Raw genomic sequence first — 18,603 nt, 5'->3', positions numbered from 1 at the left:
CAGTTCGATTCCCACATGGGCCAGTGGGCTCTCAACCACAGGTTGCCGGTTCAATTCCTCGAGTCCCGCAAGGGATGGTGGGCAGCGCCCCCTGCAACTAAGATTGAACACCGCACCTTGAGCTGAGCTGCTGCTGAGCTCCCAGATGGCTCAGTTGGTTGGAGCACGGGCTCTCAACCACAAGGTTGCCAGTTCAATTCCTCAAGTCCTGCAAGGTATGGTGGGTTGTGTCCCCTGCAATTAGAAACGGCAACTGGACCTGAAGCTGAGCTGCACCCTCCACAACTAAGACTGAAAGGACAACAACTTGAAGCTGAATGGTACCCTCCACAACTAAGATTGAAAGGACAACAACTTGACTTGGAAAAAAGGCCTGGAAGTACACACTGTTCCCCAATAAAGTCCTATTCCCTTTAAAAAAAAAGAAAAGAAAAGAAAAAAGAAATAACACCCATTTGGATGGCTATTATAAAAAAATAATGACAGTGCTGGCAAGGATTGGAACCCTGTGTATTGTTGGTGGGAATGTAAAATGGTGCGGCTGCTGTGGAAAACAGTATGGCAGCTCCTCAAAAAATTAAACATACAATTAGCCATATGATCCAGCAATCCCATTTCTGGGTATATGCCCAAAAGAAATGAAAGGACGGACTTGAAAAGATGTTTATACTCACGTTCATTGCAGCGTCATTTACCATAGCCAAAGAAGCAACCCAAGCATCCATCAACAGGAGAATGAATAAACAAAATGTGATCTATCCATACAATGGAATATTATTCAGCCATCAAAAGGAAGGAAATTCTGACCCATGCTACAACACGGATGAACCTTGAAAACATTGTCAGTGAAATAAGCCAGTTACAAAAAAGACATACTGTGTGATTTCACTTATACAAGGTACTGCTAAGAATAGTCACAAATCATAGAAACAGAAAATATCAGGTTGGTGCAAAAGTAACTGCGGTTTCAAAGGTTAAAAATAATTGCAGAAACAGCAATTACTTTTGTACCAACCTAATAGAAGGGTGGCGATCAGGGGCTGAGGAGAGGAGCAGACTGGGAAGTTAGTGTTTAATGGGGACAACTTTTAGCTTTGGAAAACGAAAATGTTCTGTTGGTGGATGGTGGTAATGGTTGTACAACAATGTGAACGGACTTAATACCACTGCATTGTATACCTAAAAGTGGTTAAAATAGTCAATTTTACATTATAAACATTTTCCCACAATTAAAAAGTGCTAAAAAGAAATAAAAGAAACAACACCCTTCTCCGGAAGAATCAATCAACTGGGAACAGTCAAACCAACCAGTCCTCTCCAGCCATTTTCTCTTAAACATTAACTGACAGAGAAATGAATCTAAATAGGAAGCCCGCCCCCCCAAAAAAAATCATTTTTTCAAGTGAGATTATCTCTGAACTCCTGCAAATGCTTTGCTACTTAGTCATCTACAATTGGTGGAGAAGGTCAGTGGGTTAGTGCAGGTTTTACTGTCGCTTTCACTTCCCACCTACTTTCTGTCTCCAAAAATACCTTTCCACCTTGTCTGTCACATGAAGTAAAATTAAACAATGCAAACATTTTCACCTAAGCATGCCCTTTTTTTCTCTAGATCACCTGAATGTGGAGAACAGATCATCTGACAACAGCATTTGGTTGCACACACATCCATCTTTCTAACAAAGCCAAATCATAGAGAAGCGGGGAGAGAACACGACAACTTACTCCCAGTGTCAGTGATCAAGTGTCTCCTCTTAAAATGGGAAATATATGATGACATTTGACAAAAAAAAAAAAAAAAAAAATGTCTGAAGGATACGCCATTGTTCCAGAAATATAACCATGATAAAGGAAAGTAATCATTTACAGTGCCGGCCTGGCTTTCTAATTACTCCACAAAAGGCAGGGGCTCTCAGTATCGCAATTGCTTTCTAAGACTTTGTCTTTGGAATTAACCCAGATAGCTGAACAGGTTATCCGACTAAGAAAGAAATCCTGGGCTGCAGACTTTAATTACAGGTGATTTCAGTTGAACGCTGTCTTAAAGTTCCAATAAAGTGGTTCTACAATGACATAGACGATGACTGAAAGAGTCCAGGTGAGATTAGATCTAAGTCAGTGGGATAAAAGGGGATGCCTAACTTTGAGGGACAAAACGATCTAGGGAGTACCAAGGAGCCCATCTTACTCTTCTATTTAGCGTTCTTTCAACAGTTAGTTGGCTGGCACGGGGACACAAAAGTTAAAATAAGGAGAGAACCTTATTCGCACCAAAGAGAGGACTCGGAGGCATTAGGAGAACAGGTCAGGGACCAAAGAGACTGAAACTGATTGAACTTAATTCCATCTTTTAGACGCTCTGGGAAGATCTTGCTATCAAGTTCATTCATTCAACAATTTCCTGGGCCCTTGCTATCTGGGAGCAATCACACACGACAGGATACAAAAAAGGATAAGGAAAAAATAAGACGAGCCCTAGTCTCAATAAGCTAGTGGAGGCTTAGGACAGATGTGCAAGACAGTGCAGAGCAGAATGTGAACATCCAGTGAAAAGAGAAATTGGGGAAGTATATCAGTGAGGATCTTGGCAGGAAATGGATGGCACCCCGGCACCCTCCCACCTGGTCGAGCAGAAGAGTTTAACAGAGGCTCAATTTACAGAGATAAGTAGTGTTAGAGAAACCAACAAAGCATGGTGATGCACCGAGCCTCCTGGCAATAATAAACCATTACCTCCCTTAGGCCCATAGACTAGGGGCAGGAATGGTTACCAGAAACAGAGAAAAGTTGGAGAAGGCCACGGGATCCGTGATCTTCAATGGAAGGAAACAACCAACCTGCAGTGATCTCAGGGGGAGAAAGCTGGAGGGAAAAATACCCCAGCCTCTCTCTTCCCACCTTCCTATCTCCTACTGGTCCCTCCCATTGACTGAGCCCAACCAGAAGCCAGAGAGCCCAGGAAGCCCTTTGATGCAGCCCACAGAGCCAGCTGGAGAAGCCTGGAGAGGCTCTGGGGGTACAACTAGAAAACAGCCCAGGAAGCTTCCTGCTGAAGAAGGAATTAGGTTTGGCCTAAAGGTGGAGACTCTGTACATGGGGAAGTAAGAAGGGAATTCCCAAAAGGGGAACAGGCTCAGTGAAGCCAAGGCCAGCAAGTAAATAGAAAACATGGCATAATTCAGTTCCCCTGCGATTCAGACAAGATGAGAGGACATCTTGAGATTCTAAGGCAGGGCTACAGGTGGGGACTTGGGCACTCAAGGCCAGGATAGGGGTTTTAAAGAACATGGAGAGTCACTGAAGGTTTGATAACAAGTTTATAGGCTGAACTGTATTTTCCCAAAAATTCATATGATGAAGTCCTAATCCCCGTATATTAGAAGGTGACTATTTAGACACACGGTGTTTCCAGAGGTGATGAAGTTAAAATCGGGGCCCTAATCCAGTGATTCATGTCCTTACGAAAAGAGGAGATAGGAAACAGACACGTACAGAGGGAAGACAGTGTGAAGACACAGGGAGAAGACGGCTAGACCTCTTACAAAAAGCCAGCGGCAAAGCTACTGATCTGTCCTGCCTAGATGTCACATGGTATGATTCTAGAAATTTCCACTTCCTGGCTTGTTTGGTCCTAAGGGAGTGGGGGGCGGGGGGGCTCTGACGGGATCCTTGTGGTTCAGCTACCAAGAAATTTTGGAATCGGAGCTCACGTAAACCTGCCAGAGATCCTGGGTCACAGCTTATAAGAAACGGTGGTATTCCTGAACCATCAACAATGTTCCTTCAACTGGATTTTCCTGTTGTTGACGTTGTCTACAACTCTGTGCAGAATGAGCCATCTTTTGTGGGCATTCTTTCATCAGAGGTTTTTGCTGCACTCGTGGGAACCTGCTGGACTCCCACGTCCACAAATGATTTAGTCGTCACTTAGGAAAACCCTGGGGATTCCAGACAAGGGTCTCACAGATTGTTTTCCACTGGATTCCCCTCCCTGTTTGTTGAGCATCACCTGTGCCCATCAGCGGAGGCTGCTCTCCCACCTTTTCCTGCTCACGGAAGGGTCAAAGGACTGAACATGCCTGACATCCTTGACTTTCAACACCCTCTCCTCCTAACCTGGCCCAGCAACGAAGCTGGTGGCCTCAGCTGCCTCAAACCCCCAGGGGCTGTCACATTCTAAGGTGACAGTCACCCTCCCCAGCTCACCGGACCCTCTCCCTTCAGGGGAGTGAGAAAGGGATAAAGAAGCACTTTCTTAACCCAGCCCCCTCGTAGGAAACACCAGCCATTTCTGCACCACCCATGACTGCTTTAGGGAAATTTAGCCATTCAGGCCCTTGTTGGAGATTAAGATTTTGTATCAGCCAAGAATAACTTAGGGGTGGGAAATGTCTCTAAACAACTCACCCCCTTCTGCTGCGGCTCTTCCTTCTGTGTTCTCTATTTCTATTGAGAAAATCACCACCCTTGTGGGAAGGCAATTCAGGGTCAACATTGACTTATGAACCATATTATGAAAACTTATAATTGCTATCACTGACTGATGGCCTACTATTGAGGTATTTTACAGACAGCATCTCACAGCAGCCTTGAAGAAAAGGCACTATGAGCCCTTTTTACAGATGAGTAAACTGAGGCTCAGACTCCCCTACAACCCCACAGCTAGTAAGTGGCAGAGCCAGGATTCAATCCCCAGGTGCACCTGACCCCAGAGCTCCCCCTAATCATGCAGGAGAATTACCGGCTCAGTGTTTAGAAAGTGCAGATTCCCTGGCCCCACCCCAAACTCACCAAGTCACAGTGTCCAGGGTGGGGCCCAGAAAGCTGTATTTTTTAAAACACGTTCCCGAGGTAAAGCTGATGCCTGAGGACCAGTCCTCATTGGACCATACTGCCTTTCTAGGAAACTGCCTGGCCCTGATTAGGCAACATAAATGGTAGCCACTCTCACCATTGTCATCCTCCTCCTCCTCCCCAAATCTACACCATCAACTTAGTTACTGCAGCGGTTACAGGAATTGGGAGCAGAGTAGGACCAAGAAATACATGGGGACCTCCCTCACTGAATCAGATGCGTCTCCTTCAGGGAAAGGCTGTGTGTCCCTCCCAAGGGACACTAGACTTATCAGACTTCCCAGATCTAAATGACCAACCAGGGAGGGAGGGGAAGAGAAGCAAAGCAGAACTGAGGGTGACACACACATCAGGTGAGTATGTGTCGCTTCCTCCTCTGGTTCCTGGGTGGCCCCGTAACATCCCCATAAGGAAGCTGATTCAGTAACTGCTGAAAAGGGCTGTCCCCATGTCCCCTGTCAGGGTACTTGTTCGTACACACTCCCGCCTCTCTGCTTCTACACTCCACAAAAATTGCCAGTAATTAAAATTCAAGTGGCAGCCTGCCTTGGTCACTAGAAATAATGGATTAAGAAGTAGAATGCTTCAACAGGCTTACTTTCCATAGGCAGCTGTGGCTCGACCTTCCTTCCTTCCTCAGTTTCCTTCTCCGTGAATAACCAGCAAGTTAGCCGGATAGAAGTGTCTGGCTGGTGAGCAGAAGGTGAACTCGCTACTGAGGTCAGAGGTCAGGCCTCAAATAAGCTCAATTCCTTCAGCTGAGTTCTAAGGTCACAGACAGGCCCCCCCAGATCCCACCACCTGGTCATAAAAGGAAGCGGCCAGAGTGTAGTCGGATCAAACAACTCCATCACCACTGGTGGAAACAGCCAATCGGGTGAATGGTGATGGATGGTGATTCAGCAGCATCTTTGATTTGAAAGACACCACATCAGAAATGACCTCACAGCACCTAATCAGTTCCAGAATAGAACCTTGTCCTCCAGGAGGCAAGGTGGGAGATCAAAGCACTTCTAGCTAATCATCATTTATCATTAATTGCTTGTTAAGTAACCTGACCCAGACCCAATGCCGCTCCCTACCTCGCATCCTGACAACCTCAGTGAGCACCCTTGATCTTTCAAGCCAACCTGCATCAAATTGGGAGGAAGCCGGCTGCAAACCTGGGAACCCAGAGACCCCGGGCGGCCCAGGCACTCAGTCGTTTACTTACTTCTTCCGTTCCGTTAACTTTTTAACCCCACTGGCCAGGAAATGCATAAACATAGCAGTGAGCCTCTCCTCCCCCTTCCCTCCACATTTCACTAAGTTCCTCACAGCAAGGGACAGATCTGGGGATGAGTGCCTTACTCTTCACAAGCTGTGTGGCCCCAAGCATGCCAGAGTACCTCTCTGAGCCCCCAGTTTTCACTACACCATGGCGAGGATACTATCCGCCTCCCAGCCCTGCTGTAAGGCTTCAGTAAGATGTAAAACCTGCATGGAGAGATTACTGCACACAATGAAGAGAAACACCCAGAGGACGCGGGCTGTGTTGACTGGTAATCATTTGTTTCTATAGCTAAGTAGGAGGCCACGGTATTCATTACTGTATTATTCATATCTTTTTGTGGCTCTGAAATAATTTATAATAAATGTTATGGGCTGAATTATGTCCTCCCAAAATTCATAACCCCCAGGACCTCAGAATGGGACAGTATTTGGAGATGGGTTTTTAAAGAGGTAACTAAGTTAAAATGAGGTCATTAGGGTGCAGCCCTAATTCAGTCTATGATGAGTGTCATTAGAAGAGATTAGAACACAGACACTCAAAGGGAAGACACAGAGACAATGGCCATCCGCAAGCCAGAAATGGCCAGTCCTCAGCAGAAATACATCCTGCCAAGTGGTGCCTTCATCTCAGACTTCTGGCCCCCAGAATGGTGAGAAAACTAGTATCTGTCATTTAAGCCACACAGTCTGTGGCGGCCCTTGCACACTCATAAAATTCAAGCGCTATGGCGGCCCTTGCACACTCATAAAATTCAAATAAATGATAGAAAACACAAACTACATTGAAAAAAAAAAAGACTGCACTAGTATGGCTCTCATCAAAACGGCAGACAGTATGTGTTGGTGAGGATACGGAGAAACTGGAACCCTCATCCACTGCTGCTGGGAATGGAAACCGGTGCAGCCACTTTGGAAAACCATCTGGCACGTCCTCAAAAAGTTAAACATAGAGTTACCATCTGACCAGTCAGTTTTACTCCTCGGTATCTACCCACGAGAAGTGAAGATGTACGTTCACATAAAAACCTGTACACAAATGTTCATAGCTGCATCATTCACAACAGCCAAAAGGTAAAAACAGCTCAAGTGCCCACCACCACATGGCTGGATAAACAGAGTATGGTCCATCCATCCAGTGGAACATTATTCAGCCATATAAAGGAATGAAGCACCAACAGATGCTACAAGTTGGATGAAGCTTAAAAATATTATGCTACATGAAAGAAGCCAGTCACAGAAGGCTACATACTGTAGGATGCCATTTCTGTGAAATGTCCAGAATAGGCAAGTCCATAGAGACAGAGCGTAGATTAGTGGTTGGCAGGGGCTGGAAGAAGGGAACCTGGGGGAAGGCTGGAATGACTGCCGAAGGGGTTTCTTTTAGGGGGTACAAAAATGTTCTAAAATTAGATTGTGGTGACAATTGCACAACTCTGACCATTTTCAATATACTAAAAACATCTCATTGTACACTTTGGGAGAAGAGTATGGTATGTGAATTATATTTGTTTTATTATAGGTGTTAAAAAAAAAAAAAAAAAGGACCGGCACCACATAAGTGTTACTAAATGTCAAAGGTTCTTCCTTCTCCGTCACACTCAGTCTTTCCCAACCAGCCTAAGGGCACCAGTTTCTCCCACCAGTGTCGATACCAGCCTGTACCACACTCATGTGCAGACCAGTACTTATAACCTCCACAGGAATCTTAGGTAAAGGCTACTCCTGTAAAAGCCAGCTTCCAGGCCTTTGGAGGAAGGGGGACAGAGAATTGATTTTTCTTTTTTTCTTTCTTTTTTTTTTTTTTTTTAATGCCTAAAACCCCTGAGGAATGGAGAAAAGACAGGGCACATCCGTAGTCCTGAAGTGATTTCCTCCAGAGAGGCTCATTTGGACCCCTCCATGAACTGGGACGACAGTGGGGTAGTGGAGTTTGTTGTTTTAAAAGCCCAGGCTCTGCAAACCCTAATCCCTCCCCTGGAGTAATCCATCAGCGAGGAGGGGAGCAGGTAGTGAGGCAAAGCCACTGTTTCCTCTTCAGGCTCAGAGCAGCTGGGGCTGGGTTCTTTCAAGGTGCTATATCTGCAAAGTACAGTTTGTGGTCTGATAAATGGCACTTATATTTATTGCCCAAGTAGGGGAAAGCCAACTTTAAAACCCCACACGGATTGGGAACTAAAGGCAGAAGACATGGAGGTGAATCCTTTTCCATTCTTATTGCCAACACAACACAAATAATGTGAGCCACATACAGATTTAGAAAATATTTTTGTGGCCACATTTTAAAAGGTAAAGCAAAACGAATCCAAACAGGTAAAATTAATAATCCATTTGGTTTAACCAATGTATCCAAAATATTATTGTTTCAACTAGGGTTGCTAGATTTAGCAAATAAAAATACAGTACACCCAATTACATTTCAAATGAACAATGAATAATCTTTTTTTAGCGTAAGTATATCCTGTGTAAAACATACTAAAAATTTTATTTGTTGTTTATGAAATCCAAATTTAAATGGGCATCTTTTTTTTTAAATCTGGCAACCCTAATTTCAAAATGCAATCATATAAAAAATAAAGAGGTATTTTAACCATTGTTTTTTGGAATAAGTCTTTGGAATCTGCTGTGTATTTTACACTTACAGCACATCTCAGTTTGGGCTCACCACATTTCAAGTGCTTAACAGACACATGCGGCTTAGTGGCTACCATTCTGAACAGCACAGATCTAGAATGTTCCTCACAGTGTTTTTTTCGTTTTGTCAGTTTTACCCCAGAGTGCATGCTCTAGTCACAGTGTTCTTTTTATAACGGGCGGGAAAAATCAGAAATTAGCAAAACACCCATCAACAAGGAGGCTGCTTAAGTTACAACTAACATTTAAAGAGCACTAACCATCAATCAATCCTTGTCCTAAGGATTTCGCGTGCATTATCTCATTTAGTCCTCACAACAACCATTCGAAGCAGATACGGTATAACCCCTGTTACAAACGAGAAAGGTAAGGTTCTTGCTCAAGAAAGTCGTGAAGCTGGGGCAGTCGAATGGCTCAGTTGGTTAGAGTGCGAGCTCTGAACAACAAAGTTGCTGGTTCGGTTCCTGCATGGGATGGTGTGCTGTGCCCCCTGCAACTAAAATTGAAAACAGTGACTGGAATTGGAGCTGAGCTGCGCCCTCCACAACTAGATTGAAGGACAATGACTTGACTTGGAGCTGATGGGCCCTGGAGAAACACAGTTACCCAGTTAAAAAAAAACAAAAAAAAAAAAAAGGAAGAAAGTGGTGAAACTGAGCACAAACTGATTGATGGTAAATCAGTGGGTTGATATCCCACCCTAGCACAGCCTTTGGAAGGAGACACACCAAAATGTTATTGGTTTTCTCTGGACTGTGGGCTTTTACGTGGGCACTGGCTGAAAGTTTGGTCTCAGCTGTCAATCAGACTGTCCTTCACATCCTGCCCAGTAACCCTAACAGGCGACTTCGCCTTTTTGAGGCTCAGTGCCCCCATCTGTAAAATGAGTCACAAGTGTCCACCCCACAGGGTTGGTGGAGTGTAAATAAGACAACGGATGGAGAGGACTAGGCAAAACGAGCTGATCCAATAAGTTTTAGAGTTCTCACTAGTACGCTTCCTAGTCTCGTTGTCCTTTTCCAGTTTGATTATAGACTTTTTTTATGGGGAGCATCAATCAATTGTACAAAGAGAAAAAAGTTACTTTCTAAAGAAGATAAAACAGCCCATGAAGCAGCTGGAGGAAAAAGGATGGAAGGAAATAAAGAAAGCAGAGAGGGAGGGAGGGAGGGAAGAAAAGAAAGGGAAGAAAATTCACCTAATGACAAAAGTGAGGCATCACTTCCCTGCAGTTTCCTGAGTGACCACCAGGGAACACTGCCTGCAGTTTCCATGACGAGGGAAAACAATGCTTTTACAAAACCAAGAACTTGGAATGAACAAATCACCAAAACCATCTTAACTGGATGCCCTCTCCCAGGAGTCCCCCTTAGAGAGGTGCCGACATTCACCTTACAGGAAATGTGAAAGGCCACGGAAACAGTCTACCAGCCGCGGGCAACCTGTGGTCTTACCTTTGGAGTCTTCTTTGGCCAAGTGACTACAGGGACCCCAGTGATGGCCAGACTGGGGTCGTCGTCCGCATGCTCCTTCAGGACACTCTGTGGCCAAACAAAGGAGCCATATTAGCCCAGAGTATGGGGGAGGCCTCTGAAGGGGGCTAGAGGCCAGACCTAACCCAGCAAAAAAAAGAGCCCTAGGGGCTCTCCACAGACTCAACGCCTGCCCACCACTCCACCACCACCCACACACGCAGTAGAAACCACGTCACTGATTTATAAATGCTGTCTATAAATGTCTTGGTTGACTTCTGTGTGCCCAAAGCCTCACACAATGACTAACCTATGGTAAGCTTCCAGTAAATAACTTTTAAAAACAACAACAAAAAAACCCCACTAATACCCAAACAGGGACTTTCTACAAAATGCCTGAACAGTACTCCTCACATCTGTTAAGGTCAACAAAAACAAGGGAAGTCTAAGAACTGTCACAGCCAAGAGGAACCTGAGGAGACATGACAACTAATGTAACATGATGTCCTAGGTGGGATCCTGGAACAGATGTAGGACATGATGTAAAATCTGAGGACATATGAACAAACTAGAGACTTTAGTTAATAATAATGTATCAATATTGGTTTGTTGATTGTTAACAAATGTACTATATTAATGTAAGATGTTAAGACTAAGGGAAACGGGGTGTGTGCAGGGTATGTGGAAACCGTCCTATCTGCTGAATTTTTCTGTAAATCTGAAACTGTTCTAAAACATAGTCTATTAATAGAAAATACTTTTTTCTTTCTTTTTTCTTTTTTTTTGATATTGTTTCAGGTGTACAAAGCAACATAATAGTTAGACATTTACACCCCTCACAAAATGATAACCCCCCCAATCTACTACCCCTCTGACATCATATATAGATGTTACAATTCCATTGACTATACGAAAAATAATTTTTAAAATGCCAATCAGACAGTAGTAACAGCTACAATAAAGTAAATAAGAATTCTTAGGGTGCCAATTTTTCTAACAGGTGCATATTTAAAAGGAAATACAACAGAAAGGACATGATTGGACATGATTCAACTCCAGTGTGGGCTTCACATGGGACATGAGAGAGGCTACCAACACTTGGGGACAGTGGGAAGAATTTCACCACTGGGGGAAATTTCATCACTGACATTGATTAAAATTGCCAGTTCCTGATGATTATAAAAAGCAGGCCAACTTTTCATCACTTTTGGTTCTTAATTATTGTTTAAATATCCTGCAGACATTGTATCCTTTTTTTAATGTGCAGCCAGGTGGGCCATTCCACTGCCCTCTCCCCACCTCGGTCCGCCGCTCTGGGTAGGTGGAACTGGCTAGATGAGGGGTGCCCATGTAAACGTCGGAGGGCCGACACCACACATTTTGTTGAATGAATGTATGAGGGCAGAAGTATTGAGTATTTTCTCTGTGCCGGGGACCATAATTACTATTTCATATCCACTCTCTCATTCAATCTTCTTGACCACTCTGTGAGATGGACTATCATCATTTCCATGGCGCAGATGAGGAAACCAGGGCTTGGGGGGAGCGGGTGTGTATGAAGGGAAAGGTCCACGACCACTCAGCCAGTAAGTGATGGAGACTCCTCTACCCCACAACCGTGTTCTTTAACCATAGTATCGTTCAGCCTATCCTTTACAAAAGGGAGGGGGCCCATGTTCACAGCAGCATTATTCACAACAGCCCAAAGGTGGAAGCAACCCAAGTGTCCATCATTGGATGAATGAATAAACAAACTGTGATCAAACCATACAATGCAATATGATGCAGCCTTAAAAAGGAAGGAAATTCTGACATATGCTACAATATGGATGAACCTGGAGGACATTATACTGAGTGAAATAAGCCAGTCACAGATGGACAAATGCTGTATGATTCCACTTATATGAGGTACCTAGAGTAGTCAGATTCATACAAGCAGAAAGTAGAATGGTGGTCCTGGGTTGGGAGGTGGGAGGAATGGGGAGTTGTTGTTTAATGGGTTCAGAGTTTCACTTTGGGACAATGAAAAAGTTCTGGAGATGGATGGTGGAGAACGTGGAACGACAATGTGAATGTACTTAATGCCACTGAACTGCACATTTAAAAATGGTTAAAATGGTCAATTTTATGTTACGGAGTTATTTACCACAATTTTTGAAAAGGGGAGGAAGGAGTGGGGCAAAGCAATCCCTCCCCAAGGAATAGAATTAGAGATCCTATAAAGTACAGGTTAGGGACCTAATATCTCACTAGTTAAACTGTCACTGTTATGCTTGGGACAAATCTAGTTGTAGAGTCAGGACATCTGGGTTCGAGTTCTGCAAATTACAGATTGTGTGACCACGAGTAAGCAGCAGCTTCTTGTGGTCTTACCTGGATGTAAAAAAGTGTTACCCATCTTGATTTTACACTATGACGCTGGATGTGATTTTACTACCATGCTTAGGAGCGTTTGTTAAGTGCTTGCTCTAGACATTAAAAAAATCCTATCTGTGGGGTCAGGCCAATTCTTCCCATTTCGCCAAAGCAGAAACTAAAATTCAGGGAGGTCAAGTGACTTGCCCAAGGTCACACAGCTGGGAGGAACCTGGCGCTGACCAGGTCTATCTGCCTACAGGCCTAGGTCATAACACAGGGTGACAAGGGCTCAGGAAACCATTCCAGTAACCTCTGGAGCTGACCTACAAAAATAGGACACCTAGGAGACAATTGAGGCACCACAGTCAGCATTCTATTAACAAATACAGAAGTGACCCATCCTTGTCTATTCCTTGCAAATACGCCAGAGAGTAATTCAGCCACTAACTCCTTAGAAGGCATTTCTCAAACTATCCCCACATCACAGAAGAGGCACTTGTGCCCAAAGTGGGCCTGCCCGAGCACAAAATTTCATTATTTCATGGTTTCTCTTAATAATCCATATGAATTTCGCACCCTCCCCCACAATACATCAGAATTTGTTTTTTCTAAAAATAATGTCCTCCCCCCCAAAAAAAAGTCACTTAAAGGCTTTCCAGGAAGACATTCCATGTTTACCTAAAGCTTTTCTATATGTCCCCATATGGTTGGGACAGGGGCCCATCACGTCCACAGGACATTCTGCTGCCTTCTCCCTATCTCAGTCTCTAGGCTGAGGTGACAAGCTCAGATGCTTCCAGGAACCAGTCAGGTAAAGTAAAAGATGTAAATGGACTCGGGTTATTGGGAACGGTGTGGCCTGTGGCGAACCAGAGGCTACATGCCCCTTTTAAAGAGGACAAATGCTACTTACTCCCAACCTACTAACCTCCTGTGGGAATGAGAGCCCTGCCAGATATCTGATTTCTCAGAAGTCAAAGTTCCAGAGTTTTATTTGAAATCTCTCCACTTTTAAATGTTGGCGACTGATGGAAAATATATATATTTTTAAATCACTGTGAAGCAAACACATTTGTGGGCTGTCTTGGACCACAGGCCACCGGTTTACAAACGCTGCTCTGCATATGACTGAAAATAACGCCTACTCCCCTCGATTTTCTCTGAGCTTCCTTCTGAATTACCTCAAGATTTCTTGTCATTTCAATATCAGAGCTGGAGTCGGGAACTCACAAGCATTGAAGCAAGAGGCCTCTTTAGAGGGATGACCGGTTACCAAAACCTATTACTGAAGGTGTGAATATTAATCATGATTCACAAATTAATAATGATGAATAATAGTTAAAAGTTAATAAAGAGACCTCTCCAAGTGCCTACTTGTCTGGCAATCCTATACACACACTCTCTGCAGGAAGCCACGCGCCCCCCCACCCGTGGCCCTCAGTGGCCACCAGGGGGCGCCATGGGCTCTGCCCCTCAGGAAAGGCCACGTTTTCATTTGTATGTGACAGGCTGCAAGAAGAGATGATCCTAATTGGAGATTTTCTCTCTGAGAAATAAATTGTGCTGAAGGTAATCACGTCACTGGCTTTCCTAGGCTCTGTCAGAATTTATGCACTTCCTGGGGCTCTTGGAAGCAGAGACAAGGAAGCCTGAGTGCCTGCACCAGCCCAGTCTGGTTCAGGCTACACCCTACAAGCCTTCACTAGGAAAGGCCAGGGCAGGTGTGAAAAAGAGAAAGATTGGGGCCACCGGACCCTTTTGGCTGGAAACTGCCCTGTTTATGACCTAACAAGATAACCACAGACAATGGAGGTGCTGGGTCTGCTCCCCCTTATGACAACTTCTCTCAAAGAGCTTAATGTGAACAATGGATTCAGGTCCCATTGTTTCCGGGGGGTGGGGGGGTTTGAGCATTAATAATTAGAATCACCATGTGACTAAAAATACCACCACTGTGATAATAAAGCAAAGGCAGACATCAAGAAATATCACCTGGGGCTGGCCCGGTGGCTCAAGTGGTTAGAGCTCCATGCTCCTAACTCCTAAGGATGCCGGTTCGATTCCCACATGGGCCAGTGGGCTCTCAACCACAAGGCTGCCGGTTCAACTCCTCGAGTCCCGCAAGGGATGGTGGGCAGCGCCCCCTGCAACTAAGATTGAACACAGCACCTTGAGCTAAGCTGCCTCCCGGATGGCTCAGTTGGTTGGAGCGCATCCTCTCAGCCACAAGGTTGCTGGTTCTACTCCCATCTCCGCAAGAGATGGTGGGCTGCGCCCCCTGCAACTAGCAATGGCAACTGGACTTGGAGCTGAGCTGCGCCCTCCACAACTAAGATTGAAAGGACAACAACTTGACTTGGAAAAAAGAAAAAGTCCTGAAAGTACACACTGTTCCCCAATAAAGTCTCACTCCCTTCCCCCCCCCCAAAAAAAAAAAAAAAAAAAAAGAAATATCACCAAACCACACGCCGGTTAGACAGCACGGAGCAGCTCAGACTGCTGCTCGGGGGACACAGCCGTCTCAGGAGGACCGACCCCCTGGCCAGGGCCCCTACAATCAGGTGTCAGTGCACCTTGGGTGTCCCAGGACCCCTTCATCCACTCCAGCCCAACACCTGTGCCTGCTTGGGCTGAACTGTCTCAAAAAGACACATTCAAGTCCTAACTCCTAGCACCTCTGAATGTGACCTTACTTGGAAAAAGGGTCTCTGCAGATATAGTTAAGAATCTCAAGATGAAATGACCCCGGATTTACTTTATAAGAGAAAGGAGAGGGGGATCTGACAGAGACCCAAGGAAAAAGGTCATGGGAAGACGGAGGCAGAGACTGGAGTGACGCAGCCACAAGCCAAGGGACACCAGGAACCACTAGAAGCTGCAAGAGCAAACAGCAAAACCAGGAGAGGCAACTTAAGTGAGCAGGTGTGTTCGCAGTCAGGACCTGATGACCCCGCGATCGAAAAGCTGGACATACCTTCCACGGTTGTGGGTTTCACAAACTCTCACACTTGGCTGTAAATGGGCCTATTTTCATTCCATGGTAGTGTCTGAAACAATCATATCAGCTCTAGCTTACTGAACACTTAAAAGACCCTGTACTAGTGTCACCACGCTGAATCCGCTGAGGCATGTGCTCTTACTATCCCCATCTTATCGGGTTCCCCCAAAGAGCATTCAACTGATTAATGGATGGCACAGAGGATTCAGTCTGACTCCGGAACCTTTGGTCTTACAAGATAACGTCTGCTTGGATAACATACTCTTAATTTAGGATTATTTTCTATTATATTTGGGTTTTGATGAAAGAACAATACGATTGATTTTTTTTAGTGTTAAAAAAAGGTAACATTTGAAAACTAGCTCTTTATTCTCTCTTCCAGCCCCTTAAGTCCATGTGGTCCCATAATTCTCTGCAGCCTCCTAATTCCACACAGTCCCACAATTCCACACAATAAGAAAAGCGGCTGTCTAAGATTTGCTTTATAGGGATGTTTACTACCGAGTTCTTTTGCCTGGCAACTTTCCCGCATTACAAGATTTTAATTTTACAGCACTTGTAGGGGACACACCTGCTATAGAAAATGAACTCTACCTGGATGAATGATTTTGTACACTGGCTCCCTCTGCTGGTGGTACCTGTCAGGCTACCTGCTGTGGGTCCCAGGTCTCAAAACTCCAGCCCCTGGTCACTAAGCACCTCCAGGGCAGGAGAATCTTAATATTTCTATACCCCGGCGCCTGACACGTTTCCTAAATGAAGAAATGAACTAATTAACAAGTCCTGGGTAGAGTTTGCAGGCATCAAAAAAGAGACTTCAATTCGGTTTCCAATCCCAGCAGGCAGCCAGATTTATGTGGGAACCAGATGTTGGAGAAGAAAGCCCAAATGTCTGAGGACTCACACCAAAAAGCCTTAGCAATGCTGAGACAGGAAGCGTTCCACATAGTGGTGTCCACATGGGAGTCTGGAAGCATTCCTGGGTCCTCATCCCAGCTCTGTCACCTCAGGCATGTCCCTTAACCTCTCTGTGACTACTTTCTCATGGGGTAAGTGCAGATAATAAGAGTACTGACCACTTGCCTAGCACTGGTACCTGGCAGGTAGTGAGCGTCCAACAGATGTTATGATTATGATGGCTACAGGACAAGGCGCAGTGTATTTCCTGTTTCTTAAACACACTGCCCATGAGCAGTCTGCCTAGGACAGCATTCCACACCTGGAGAACTCCTATGCAGCCTCTAAGGCCCAGCTCGAATGCCCTCTCTGTATAACGGTCCCAGAACCCTGGCCGGCTCCCAGGCCCTAGGTATGCACAGTACACTCAGTGGCACTTAATTCCCTGTCACCTGATTTCTTCACCTGCCTGTTTCCTTTGCTAGACAATGAACTACCTGAGAACAGTGACCTCCTGCTTTCCGTCCCCCCACAGCCAGCACAGCTGGTGCTCAGTGAGAGTAGGCTCCATAACTAGGCTCTACTTGGAGACCTCTGAACCCTGGGTGGCCACGTGGCCCACCTTGGCTGGCCACCTCGAGTACCAGCAAAACGTACAATCTGCTCACGTGAAAACGATATGCTCCAGGGGAAGCCAGCCCAGAGCACAAACCTCCGTGACCAGGACGAAGGAGTCTGTCCCCAAACCCAACGGCAGCTACTCCAGTAGCACCTGTTATCGGTACAGCCTCAGATTTTCAACAAGTACGAGAAAGAATTCATTGTCAGCCACAGAGCCAGCTTCCACCAAGGGGTGCCCCGGAGGTCTCAATGGTGGCCTCAGCTTGGACACCCTAGATGAGCTGGTTTGAACCAGGGCCCCTCCCCGTGCAGGGACACAACCCCAAGAGAGTCTGCACCGAGCCGCCTGGAACCCAGCTGCCCTTGGGAAGCTGTGCTGTGAACACAACCTGCCCAGCCCTCAGCTGCCCAGCCCCAGAGGCGACTTCCTGCCCACCTTTACACCCTCCAGGAGTGCCTGGGGGTCCTCGATGCCCTCGGGGACACACTTCTTGTTTTCCGGGAGGGATTCAAGTTTCTCCACCAGAGCTTTCAGGCCCTTCAGTTCAAACTCGGTGAGGTGCGTCCATTTGGCAGAGACCTCAGTGCTGGGCGAGCCGGTGGGCGTCTTGGGGTAGTCTGTGGGCATTGTCGTGGACTTCACACTCTCCTCCGACTCATTCGACAAAGTCCTTTTGAGGAACCGCATGGCGGGGGCTTTGGGCTTCTTCCCGGGGGGCTCCTGGTCCTCAGAGGGGGTGCTGGTGGGCGAGGCAGGGCCATCAGCGGGTGGCTTGGGCACCTTATCTGCACCTTCGTCCTCCTGTTCTTCTTCCTTCTCCTCCTCCTCCTGGGGCTGCTGCTCACAGGACTCCTCCTCCATCTCCAGCCAGGAATCAGATGAGAAGCCGTCTATACTGGGCTTTCTTGGGGCATCTACAGGGGGTGGAGGAGTGTCACAATAAAGACTGAGATGAACACCCGGACTCCCTGCTAGAAGTCCCGGGAACCTCTACTCACTGTACCCCCCCTTTACTCTGGAGATCGAGCTGCTTTGGACAATTCTAAGGTCTATGCCTCCCTCAGCTTCCAGAAAGGTTACGGTCAGTCAGATATAGGTTCAAATCCCAGGTCAGCTTCCTCAAGTTTTGTGTACCTAGATAGGTTGCTTTACCTCGCTGAACATACCTGGCATTTTATATTTTAACGTATAAAAATAAGACAAACAGAGCATATATGATTCCATTCATATAAAACGTCCGGAAGAAGAGAACATCCATAGAGACAGAAAGTAGATTAGTGACTGCTTACGGCTGCAGGGGGGCGAGGGAGATAAGGAGATGACAACTAAAGAATATGGGTATCTTTCTAGGGTGCTGAAAATGTTCTAAAACTTGACCGTGGTGATGGTTACACAACTCTGGGAATAGACTGAAAACCATTGGATTAAACACATTAAATGGGTGAATTGTATGATATGTGAACTACACCCCAATAACGCTCTTTTAAAAATGAGGCAAA

The 18,603-nt window shown here is 45.7% G+C and overlaps 1 protein-coding gene across 3 annotated transcripts in view; it reads right to left on the bottom strand.

The window, feature by feature from the left end:
• KDM2B (lysine demethylase 2B) overlaps positions 1 to 18,603 on the bottom strand; it is a 109,007-nt gene that overhangs the window by 38,872 nt on the left and 51,532 nt on the right. For all 3 annotated transcript variants that reach the window (XM_081036727.1, XM_081036728.1, XM_081036729.1), the window contains 2 exons: positions 17,540 to 18,018; positions 10,212 to 10,298 (listed from right to left, as the gene is read on the bottom strand). In XM_081036727.1, coding sequence (XP_080892853.1) covers positions 10,212 to 10,298; positions 17,540 to 18,018 — 566 coding nt within the window. The remainder of the gene's footprint in view (positions 1 to 10,211; positions 10,299 to 17,539; positions 18,019 to 18,603) is intronic.

This window comes from Rhinolophus hipposideros, assembly GCF_964194185.1.
Source record: "Rhinolophus hipposideros genome assembly, chromosome: 24".
NCBI lineage: Eukaryota > Metazoa > Chordata > Mammalia > Chiroptera > Rhinolophidae > Rhinolophus > Rhinolophus hipposideros.
Note: the sequence above shows the minus strand (reverse complement) of the source record. Positions and strands in the feature narration are given on the sequence as shown.